General features: G+C 35.1%; 1 protein-coding gene across 1 annotated transcript in view; it reads right to left on the reverse strand.

Annotated features, from left to right (window-relative positions):
• The window catches only part of XRCC4 (X-ray repair cross complementing 4), a 163165-nt gene that overhangs the window by 80808 nt on the left and 69732 nt on the right, over positions 1-12625 (reverse strand). The window contains exons 5-6 of the mRNA XM_026038754.1: positions 8924-9076; positions 8158-8255 (exon numbers count right to left, since the gene is read on the reverse strand). Coding sequence (XP_025894539.1) covers positions 8158-8255; positions 8924-9076 — 251 coding nt within the window. The remainder of the gene's footprint in view (positions 1-8157; positions 8256-8923; positions 9077-12625) is intronic.

Here is a 12625-nt window from a genome sequence, read left to right on the forward strand (position 1 = left end):
CAATGGAACTTTAAAATACAATACAGGGTTACAGGAAGGAAATCCAAATAGAGAAACCAACTTTTCAATCTATCAAATACCTAACTGATCCACAGAACAAAGTTTAGTTAAGAAAAATTCAGCTTAGCAATAAGGATGCATATTTTAACTTGGAAAAGTAATAAATCAAGGAAATAATCATGTGTTATGGTGTTCTTCATCAGACTAGCTTTTTAATGAAAACAGRCTGCTTGCTCCAAAGAAACACTGTGATACCATTGAGAAATAATTCAGAGAATTATTATAGTCATTGTTATGCAGGTGGTCAGAGCAAATCACCACACTGCATCCCCTTCCAGTATTTGTGTTAGAAAGCAAGCAACAGTCAAAATTCCAAAGCGAAAGCTTGTCTCCGTGAATAAAATCAGTGCAAGAAAAAGCAGAGGAAGCTTTGGATTGCTTGCCTCACTGCCAGTATGACGAAACACACCCAAAATATGACATTTAGGAAGACATTTATCTTAAAAAGGGAACTGCTCTTTTAAAACAGGCATACAGTCACAGGTTGCAGKTCATGGCAAGAACTTTGGCCTCYGTGTGCAGCTCATTGAGCACAATATTCTCTAGGCTGCAAGAACCAACAGCCTCCGGCCTTTGTTGGTTGCCCCTGATATGCAATCCATTGAATAGCTCAAGATAAGGCMTTCTATCCAAACGTTCAGGATTATAGAAACTTGCTATCAGTACCACTGCAGGAGCTATTTTCCTCAAGGACCAATACTTCCCTCTGATGAAAGGATACTTTGCTAAAGAGGTGATACCGGTAAATCCAAGATCAACTCTTTTCATATACGTCTACATTGCCATGAGGAAAGGGAATAGAAAGACATTGTGTTATTTTCATTTGAATTGTTCTATTTTACCTCAGTTTAACAGGAGGTAGTTACTTWGATAGGCTGATGTCTTACTTTCCTTTCTGAAATCCATATCGACATAAAACTACTCAGATACCAAAAGAAAATACCTTTGCAAACATGCCTAAGGAAAATTTCATGAATAAATGARAAGTGTGAGACGAACATAAAATAAAAAAATTAGACCTGATAAGTACTTGCACCAAAGGGATCTAAACCATAACACTCATAATAATGTAAAATGTCCATCACGAAAATATCTCACTCAGTTTTACCTTTTCAAAATAATCCCAAAGTAAAGTAACTGCACCTTCTGGTGAACCAGTTTATGATATGCAGCTCAATTAATTATTAAGAGTAAGCTTGTGGCTGAAGTGCATACCAAAAATGTGCGATAAAAGTGATAAAGGACTAGTCACGCTGAGTACTAAACAGGCATAGAGTCCTTGCCCTAAAAACACGAAAACAAACAGAAGTTTGAGGATGTGGATTACTTTAAGTAGCTTGTTGATGACTGGCAAAAGTTTCCTATTTACCTGGGAAGCTCTTGCCCTTTATCTATTGAAGGAGGATGAAAGAGATCAGGGGCGTTAGTGGGACTGCTCCAGCAACATTAGTGCTAGATTTTCACAACCAATGACTTCAATGAGTACCAAAGTAAGTCTTCTATATTTAATGAAGAAAAGAAAACAAATTAAAAAAAAAAAAAAAAAAAAAAMAACAGGATTCTGACTCAATTTGTGCTGCCTGAATATGGTCAGATTACAAGATTTTGCAGAGAAAGTGAAGAACTGGAGCATTGCATGTCTTGTGCAAAATTGCCTTAATTCACAGAATTTACAACCAGCTTTACACTAATTACAGTCTGCTGGGGACACATTAAATTAGTGTGAAATACAAGCAAGAAGAGGACAATCCACATTTCCTTTGCGTGACCCATAGGAACACACTCATACTATATATAGACACAAAGATTTGTTATCTCTTCCTATATTTCCCCCCCGCTAATGCTGTTTAAAACTTCCATGCTCTCTAGCCATAGCAAAATTCAACAGATTTTGAAGAGACGTAGAGGGAACATAACACCAACAAGGCAGATACAAACATTTAACTCATTTGCTTCCTTGGCAGGGGGTTTGCTTTTTTGCTGAAAGAAAATAACGAAGTACCACTTTTGTTTAATTTGATTTTGATTTTTTTTGGAATGAGTGGAACTATACCATCTGTTCCTCTTTCCTCTCACTAGATATGCTAACTGCTCATTTAAAAAAAAAAAAAAGACCTAAATCTTCACAAAATTATGCTTGTTTTTTTCCACATTCTCAAACTACTCTTTACCAAAGTCCCAAGTTTGTAAATAGCAGTGTTCCCTCACTTTGCCTTTTGGAAAGGAAAATACTTATAGAAGAATGCAGGAGACTAATTCCATCTCTTCTTGAATATATGGTTTAGTAAAACCAGTAAGAAGGCATAGAGGAAGTATTTCCTTTCCAGGAAGTATTGGAATTTTCTGCTGATCWAGACAGAAATATAGAATAATGTCTGCATGTCACCCCAAAAATCACTCTCTAAATCTATATGACCAAAAACAGCATTTTAGCTATCTGAAACACAAATTCGTGTCTTGCTTAAGGATTAGCATTTTCATGGAAGAAAGCATGGAAATAYATGTCAAAATAAGTGTTCTTTGCAAAACAAGGGATTTGACAAAAGATCTTTCTGGTAACTTTTTTTTTTTTTTTAACTACAAACCTAAAGGTCAAACCATGCATTGTTATATGCATGGTTATACTAAACTCAAAGAAAAAAATAACGAAATAATTCCACTTCTGTTCTAAATATATAATGCTGCATTATATAGGCCATTCATTTCCTTGACTGTAGACAATTCATGGAAGTGCATTAAGCTTGGAATTTAAGTCTGATAAAGAATTTAAAGACGCAGTCTTATGATATAACTTACATATCAAAGATATTTTGAAAATGAATTATTAAGCAAAGCTTTATCAACGCTTTTAAAAATTTTACAGCTTGCTATTAAAATGAAGTTCTTTCATTCGTAACATTTGGTAATGCATAGATTACACACCAAGGAACATCTACTGATAGGATATTAATTGATGCATTTGCACCTAAGCTATGTAGTACATCACTAAGTGATGTAGTATTTAACTTTTTTTTTGATAAATCACAATGTTCAGTGATCTGAAACTGCCTTTTCAGGCCAAAAATCTATTAAGAGACTATACATTTCATTCAAAGAACAGAATAAATATTAACCTGTTCAGAGGACCATATTTAACTACTTCAAATACTGAGATATATACCATGAAAAGCATAGATTTATGCAGTTGTAATGATTTTATATTAATGTCTTATATTAATACCTTATTAATTCCCCTCCTAGCAGAATATTTATAACACTAGAATTTTTAAAGGAAAATAGTAATATAGGAAAACTGTGCTGTGACTGTATGAGGGTTATGACATTTCGTGTAGCAGAGACAGGAAGGAGTTCTGCAAGGTCAAGTGTTTTACAGGCATTAAAACATCAGGTTACATAAAGAGTGGATCCATATCAGAACTTCAGAAAAAATGTCTCAGCAATTTAAGAAAAGGAAGAGGAGAGATTATTCCTTGGGATGAACCAATTCTAAATTCTAATTATATCTTGACCAAAAAAAAAAAAAAAAGCCTGAAGTCAATTAAAATAGTGAAGTTCTAAAAATGGGCTTTAAAACAGACAGATGAAACTTCAGCAGCAACAGCACAGTTGGGTGCTAAAATAACAGGCTTTTTTTTTTTTTTTTTAATAACTTTGATTAAAGCTTATTAACCAGCAGCACTGAGACATTGGTGGCTTCGACTACACAAGAGAACTAATTAAATGTAAAGGGCCATAGACTCCTGAAGGCACAACGTTTAATCCCCAAGGCAGGAACCTGAATGAAGGGGATGAGAACACTTGCACATTAACACAGTGGGAAATGGCAAGGTGCTTGCTAATATTTATTCAGAGCATTTCAGCAAGTTTATTAGAACCTAATCAGGATCTGGTGTTCCCAAGGAAGCATGTAGAAATGTTTGATTGCAGAAAAAAATGGGGATTCACTTAATAGAGACTATTTCCTTATGTCTGGCAACTAATGCATAACATAAAATTTCATTCAACCCAAATTTCATTTAAATCCACAGACCAGACCACGAGGGCCTTCTTTACTCTCAAAGAACAGCAACTTCCATTGATTTCAATMTGAAATATAACTAAGGAATTAATGAGCAATAGAAAAAAAGAGAGAAAGCTGACTGCTAATTGGTCCCCAGCAGCTTCACAACAGGCTGCCACATATAACAGAATCRTACATAGCATGAACATTTCCTTTCTATTTCATGGCAAAGCAGTCTAAAACATGTTCTGATGCCAATATGGCCCGTAATTATCTTTTTCGTCAAACCTGGGCATCCCTTTACCTCAGTGTTGGTGGTGATAAGAACATGTTTTCTAGTCTTCGACGCACAGTTTTCAAGCCTCATGTTGGTCCTGATGATAGCAATAATAAATCAGGAACTTACTCTTCCCTTGCCTTCTGCCTGCTAGATTAATCTCCACASCTATATGTAGTGCAGCATATAACTGTCCCAACAGTCTCCAAGTTCCCAGGAGAAAAAGGAACTTTCCCTTCACTGGCATCCTTTCAACGACCCTAAAATGCTAGGYGCCAGACAAGCACAACAAAACACTGCAGTTTGGGCTAAGGAGCTAAAGTGCAAGACTAGTGGTGCTGCAGCATGTGATGGGGAAGAGAAACAAGCAGGACAGCAGTAAACATTGTATCATCAGCCTCAAACATGAGGCATCTATGAAATTACTGGAATTTAGTCAAAACAGCAGTAGCACTGCAGTGAGAGTTTTCTCTTATTTTCAGTCRTGCACTGACAGTACTAACAGGCCAAATAAGTTTTCTCCGTGCACACGGTATGATGGACAAAGCTGCCGTATAGAAAGCCATACAGCATTTTTTTTTTTATGAAAGCTGCGCTTCTCCTATCAGTATTTTTCTTGTCTGTAATTCAATTTTAATTGGCATTTTTATAGCACCAAAAGCATCAACTACAAGGGTGTGAAGGTTTGAGACAAAAACTACCACTTTTCAATTGATTTTGGCTTTAAGCCATGAAGCAGACATTGCAGTCAAACCACAAACCATAAAATATATCTACTAATTGAACTGTAAGCACCAAAAAGAATACAATTTTTTGATTTACTTTTATGTTACAGGTTAACTTCTTCTGTAAGGTATAGATCCTAACAAAATTTATCTGAACAGATAAATGCAGCCTGTTGTGACGGAGTGGTTGAAACTCTGCTCGTCAGCCTTGTTGAGAATTCATGTGCAAGTAGAATACCTCAGTTTTGTAGCATAAAATTCTGTAGAAACAAAATGCTTTTAACTAACTATTCATCTGATGTTATAGGCAAAGGAAAAGCTAGTATAGCAATAACCGATTCCAATGCTGAATATAACAGAAGTTATGGATTTCTTTAAATTAATTTTCATATCTAGCAGATTTTGTCTTTTTTAAAAAAAACTTACCTACCATAACCTACTCTAAATTGCTCCAATAGTTATTTACCCTGTCTTACACAGTATTAGAATGAATACTATTTGTTTATAGCCAGTGCATCATGAAACCCAAATAGGTTTATATAAATTATATATCTTCARTCTCTCAGTCAGTAGATATGGTGAGTGATAGCTTTCCATTTACAACTACATTTTGAGGTAAAGTACCTCATTTCAGAACCCACTTATCATGCCTTATGCTCATTTTCCTATACCAAATTTGTAAATAAAACGTCTAGGCCTATTACTTGACTGATATTATTTTCATCAAACAGCTGGTGATCTCATTTTGAGCACCTAGCTAGTTTGCAAACCCTAGTTTCTACATCTTTACAGTTAATCATTCTTAATATTTTTCTTCATGAAGCCGTGCTCTACGAGTTGACTCAGATTAACATCATCCTGACACACCTACATTTGAATGAACCCTTCACTTTTCCATGGTGTTAATATTGGCAGTTGTTCCCAAATCCCCTGAAATGCCYTTAGTGCCCAGAAAATTCTAGGAGGATCGACACTGGTAGCCAAGTAAAATCCCTTGCCAACTTTACAAATACTACAGCTCAAAGTATCTTGACTTGCTGTTTCTAAAATGTGTGTATTTTGCAGCTGCTGTTTCATTTGCCCCTTATTTGCTATGAGAATGGAAGCTAGTCATGYCAATCCACATCCATTTTCCTCTACACGCCAAATACGGAACAAAAATATCTGCTGAACATGCTTGCTTTTTCAGGGTTAATAGTGATTTTTTATTATTACACTAAGAGGTCATTAACAGTGCATATTTGCTCTCAGCTTACCTGAAGGTTAGTCAATAGCCTTCTGTCTCCTGGCCTGAGATCTGTGCCTTCATATTCTTTAGCTTTCTTTAGTCATTTCCTATAGTTGCTATTTTTATGCTAACATCAGTCTCCTCTTTTTTTTAATCTTTTGGACATGCTTGCATACAAAGACATGCTAACATTTTGATTTATACTTATTTATCTGTACACACACATATATACCCTCTCTTTCACCTTCCTCCTAGGTAGTTTATAAACTAGAACCTTTTTCCTTGATTGTGGCTTTCAAAAATACCTATTAAAACATTCCCAAACACTCTTTCTCACTCMTAAGGAAAGAGAAAGGTTTACAGTGGTAACATCATGGAGAAACATCATTTGACCTAAAGTGCTACTCACTATGTGGATTCACGCACTGTTTCTGTGTAAAAAASAAACAAAAAAAMCCCTTGATTATGTTTCACAAAATTTATAGCCTTAACGCTATATTTAAACTTTGCAGTTGAAAGAACTTGCAAATTCGCAAGCAGAATGCTGAACATTTTCTCTCTCAAAGGCAACAGAAGGCTTACTCTCACAACTCAAAAACACAGTTGCTGCCTATTTCTGCCTACGATCTTGATGATTGCTCAGCCCAGACACTCATGGTTGAATTTTTTTTTTTTTTCTTTTTTAAGTCACACATCTGCCTCTAAACTATCAAAGCAATCAAGGCTTACTGAACCCAGCAGAAGAATCAATACCTTTCACTTTTCTGTGCTTTGTTAAATAAATGTACTTTTCACTACATTATCTGAACTGACCAAATGCTGCTTTAAAGCAAAGATTTTAGAACTGAAGGGCACATGTAACAGAAAACAACTTATTTTAGATATTTGCAGATTGTTTTTGTGCAAGCACTCTTATAAACCTGTCAGCAGCTCTATCTGCTGCACATTTATTAGAGAGCTTTGAAATACTTGCTCCTATGAACAACCAAGTTGGATACCATTTGTAGTGAGGTTTTGAACATCCCTGGTTCTTAACATACATAGTTAAAGTTTTATCAAGTAGTTGTCTTTACCTGCAGGAGAAATGAAAAACTCCAGTGATGGAACCCATAGTAAAATCAGCCAACTTGAAAAGAAGTGCATAGTAGTAATAGGGCAGCTGTCATGGTATTTAAACTTTGGTGGCATTCATCCTGCATATTCCAAGTACATGGCACAATATGCCAAAATATTACGTGACCCACATTTTAATATATATATAAATAGATAGATTACACTACAGAATGGCAGTTGCTGTACCCCATTTACTTCACTTTTCCCCAGTCCTGGAAAAATTAAGTCAAATTAAGTTTTATGAGAACCTTCATAAAGCCAAAATTTCATTGGCAAATTAAAATTAATTCTGCTATAATTATATTTTTTTTCCATTTATGTAATGCAGAATGAGTGCACAGCCCTTCTTATTGTGGTTAAACCTCCCCTTTTTCCTTTCTTCAAACACTACCTAAACTGTCAGGAGCCAGATTTTACATTTGAGCAGTTCCCTGTGTACACATGACTCCTAGAATCTAAAATGGAATTGTTGATAGTTCCGATACTGTTAGACTGTCATTAGTTCTGCCAAGTATGTAATTTGTCATTTTTAAAGAAACTGACAGTAGCTTCACTCACGCAACATGCTTTTTAACTTCCTTTAATTTGAAAATGTCAGTATTATACTCTGCCTCAAAAAAGTATTTTTGAGGCTTGTAGGTTGGCTTGTCACAGGGCAATCTGTCAGGTAGTATTTTGTCTTCATTAAGGTTTATTCATGTAAAGTAATTCTCCTGTCCACAACAATTCCCAATGACAATACATTCTCTCTTACCTGCTGGTAATGAGGCCTGCTTTAAATTCTCGCTTTCCTCATCAGTGCTACCATCATACTCCTGTTCTCTCTCTGGAGCTGTCTCAACTGTAGCAGTGCTATCTCCAAGCAAAAAMAAGAGATTGAAAAAAAAGGCTTTTCCATCTAGCATTCCCGTAACAAATTTATGATTATTTCTGCGGTCTTAATAGAGACTATGAAWACAAGATAATATAGGCCATGCTGTAGAATAGACAAGATGCAAAGATACAAAGATAGATATTGATAAATTAAGCATAAGGTACCAAAAAGTGGGATGGAAATAGGAGACAAATTAAAGCATATCATATCCTTGAAATACTACATCTTCTCTGAATATTTTTTAATTAACAAGTACATTAATACAGATATTTAGAGTACAAATTCAGATTTGGGTATTTACATTTCCCAAAGGACAAAAGGAATTGAAGAACTGAGGGTAGGTGGATTCAAGTGCCATGTATGGAAACAGCAGAGGGACGTTGCGTTAGGAAAGTCAACTACAACAGAAGAGAAAATAAAGGTAGAGGAATTGAACAACTACTTATTTCCTGGCTACAGCACCCATAACCATAGCTATTTACACTAACACTCTAAAGAATTCTTTGCTTTCAAGACTAAATGCATAGGTTTGGATAACCAAGCGTTTATCCATGAAAGAGATGCTATATCATTCATCTCTACAGCCAAGGAACTGAAGACACGTGCATCAGACATGATACAAGTAACTCTGGGAATTAACAAATACCTTGTACTYGGTGCATCTGCTGCGGATTCTTTAGCTTCATGCAACAACTTCTGTAAGTTCCTTATCTTTGCCTTCTTTTCATTCAGCACTAGAACAAACCGATTATAAAGATCTGCTTCTAGTTCTTCTTTAGCTTCCACACATTTTTCAAGTCTGCAACACAAAATTGACTGTCACTTCATATACCATATCATTTCTTYTTTAAAACTACATGTGTTTTCTGGAATATTAAAAAAAAGTTCAAAAAGTTCTTTCTACTAAAGGAGTTTCTATACCACATCACACAAAACTGTACAACTAGACACCAGCACCTTGTACCTGAAAGAGCCCAGAAACAGCTTTATTTAGAGAAAAGTGCAATGAACTTATCTATGAAAAAACATGTCCATGGGGAAAATGCTCAATTCATGCTTTTTATTAAGAGTCCTTCCAAACATGATTTTCAGGCAAACAGAAGTTAAATAGTACAGGCTTTTTAGTGGCAATGCTGAATMCACTGTAGTGCACATAGCTTAGCAGGACACATATAATGAGATTACGGTAGATATGATTGAGCTTGACAGGCCCCAAATCTGGCATAYACACTCTGACTTGCACTTTAGCATATGAACGGAGTCAAAAGGGTGTCAGCACTGGCTGACATGCCCAGCAAATACTTTGGGCAACTCGGAGCATTCCTGAGCTCCTGCCTCAGGACTCCAGAGGCAGAGACGAGCGATATGTGGACTTCTGCCCAATTGTTTTCCATCAACCACCTTGAACGTCCACGTCAACAAGCAAGACAGAGAAACGACTTCTYGGCAAAGCTCGGCAGATCACGGAGCTGAACCCCAAGGCAGCTGTAATCCCCTACTGGCATTCAAACAAATGCAATATTAACAAATCCTATGCTGTGCATTTCAGTTTGAATTAGACAGACAAACAGTTGAGATTCTAGGATACTTGCAGCCCACCATTAGATTAAGAAAAAAAAAATTCCCCAAATTAAACAGAAATTACTGGGTGGAGGAGTAAATTTTTACAATATAAATAAAAATACACTTTAAGGTTATTATTATCTTCAGAATGAAAACTTCAGTTTTTTAACATTTAAGTGTGCATCTGAATGAAAATTAAACACAATGAAAATATAAGAAAATATAAACTCATATATATGTGCTGTCTCACAATTTTTCAGTAGCTGGATTGCAATYTAAACATTTTAATAGCTCTGTTCAAAAAGAGGAAACAACAAGGAATCAAATGTATAACTTGCTAATCCTGACTGTGGTAATTATATTATTAGAGCAAATAGTAACAACTTACAAACACAATCTTTTAACCAATCGATTTAAGAATGATTAAAACAAAGTTTCGAAGGCATGCCTCTGGTATAAAACAAATCCTAATATATAACAAATTTTTAAAGTTAATTCATAAATAAGAAATTTCAACAGATTTCCTATATAAATGCTGATTTTTTTTTTTTTTTGAGAGGGGAGGAGAGTCAAAAACACATACAAGAAAAAGGACAATAGAAAATAATTTCATTTAGTTTACTGTGCTATGCTTTAGGGATATGTTTGATAGCTGATAAATAATTCATCTAATTTAAATGCAAATAGCAGAACATCATTACCATATAGATCGGTTCAATAATTCCTAAATGAAAGATCATATGTACTAATCAACTACCAGGAGACTTTCCACCTTTAAATGGAAAAATTTAACTGTTTAGTGGGGAACAAACAGACAAAACACCAAAGCGACAGACAAAGAACCATAAACACAGAGACCAAAAGGCTCTCGATCAACTAATGGAAGGAGAATAGAAAGGACAGAAATTGCCACAGTGATAAAACAGGATTTTTATTAAAAGGAAATTTATTAAAAAAGAAAATAAATGGTTACTTGATGATTGAAWTTTTTTYTTATTATATAGAGAAAAAATAAGAAATGACATTTTTGTGCAAAACATGCAAGTCTGGCTTTATCAAATCATTCAGAAAATGTCATTCTGTAGCACAATACTAATTGAAGGAAATGCTTACTACTCTTTGTTTTGTCTAACGAGCTGGTCTATGTCAGAGCAGCTGAGGCTAGTTTAAATAGTTACATTATTAGAGACATTTTTTTAACTTGGCCAAAAAGATGTCACATCAGAGAATATCAGTGAGGCTCTCAAATCCTGCAAAGATAACTACAGATGAAAATTCATATAACTATGTAAATGCCCAGTGAAGTAAAGCCGACACTACCTTAACATTCAAAACTATGATACAGAAACATATTGCATGACTAGGTCAACTTTGTGGTCCTCTGGGAAACCAAATAGTAGCACCTGGGAACATCTACACAGAATACATGCATAGAATAAAATAAGCTTTTAAAAATAATTATTAAATAGGAGGGCATTATACATAAAATGAACTAATACTATCACCTACATTCATTGTATATGTTATTTTCATTTATTTCAACACCTTTTTGGATTTTCCTGTTTAAAGAAATTCATATGTAAAGATAAAATTTTTTAGATGGTGATGCAACTTTGATTTAGTATAACAGTCAAGAGAAGGATTAATGTGAAATAATACTAAAATAATGTTATACTTGCAAATTTATTATACAACACATGATGCTAAAGAAAAATAGAATGGTAAAAAGCAAGAGTCCTCCGCTGCCTGGGAGCAGGGATATGTTAATTATCCAGGAGCAGGAGCACAGGACGGCTCTGGCTGTAAGGCTGCAGCATCTTTAGAAGTCACTCAGGCATGTGTTACCTGAATTACGTGACCACAAAGCAAAGCTGGCTGGGTTTCATTCCAATACCTCATCAGTTACAAAAAAAAAAAAAAAAAAAAAAAAAACCCTCTTTCATTGCAATTTGTCACATGCTTGTGCCTGCATTTGATTTGTCTTGCTGAAATATCAGCTCCCCAGGCCAAGTAAAGAAGCTGCTCATCTCAAAGACATCTTTCAAGTATAAGGCAAATAAATGAGGTTTCAAATAAGTAAAGTTAATGCCTGTGTTGATTTGCATATGCTTGCCAGTTTCTGTATTCTTCGATATCTGTTATACATGTATTTCATGTGTCAGATAACCTCAAGTTGATGGCAGTCAAAACGCTTGCACAGCTTATTGAAAACAGCTAGTATTAGAAATCACTAGGACTTACAATTAAGAAAATAAGGCATCTGTGCAGCTTTTAACCTCTATATAACACAACCTAAATAAGTTATTGGCATTTACATCTTCCCCCACAACACACACACACCACCAACAAAAAATCTACATTCCTGCTTCTTATGCTTTTCTTCAGTGCTGCTTAGTAACTGTTACTCTTACATTAGCTCTTTATTCCATTTTACATCCTTCCTTCTCCCACACAATCAGTAATAGGATTGAATCTCGAGGAGCTAATGTTGAAGAGTCATTTCTAGTATCAAAATACCTGGCCTACCTTTTATATAAACTGTTTGTGGTTCAGGCATACAGGCACTATAGCTGTCGACTTGTGTTGTGGTCAACAGTTTTGATTAGAGTTTGCCTATACTAATTTTAGGCATTTGATGCAAACCACATACAAATCTAAAATGTAACTTCAATTTTAATGGCCTAGACATTAGTTTGCTAAAGAATATTATTATCTATATAAAAGTATTAGCTATCCTGCAATGAAATTTCAACTCACCTACCTCTGAGGCATGCATACACACACA

Source organism: Nothoprocta perdicaria, unplaced genomic scaffold (genome assembly GCF_003342845.1).
Source record: "Nothoprocta perdicaria isolate Ctin4 unplaced genomic scaffold, notPer1 scaffold_1, whole genome shotgun sequence".
NCBI lineage: Eukaryota > Metazoa > Chordata > Aves > Tinamiformes > Tinamidae > Nothoprocta > Nothoprocta perdicaria.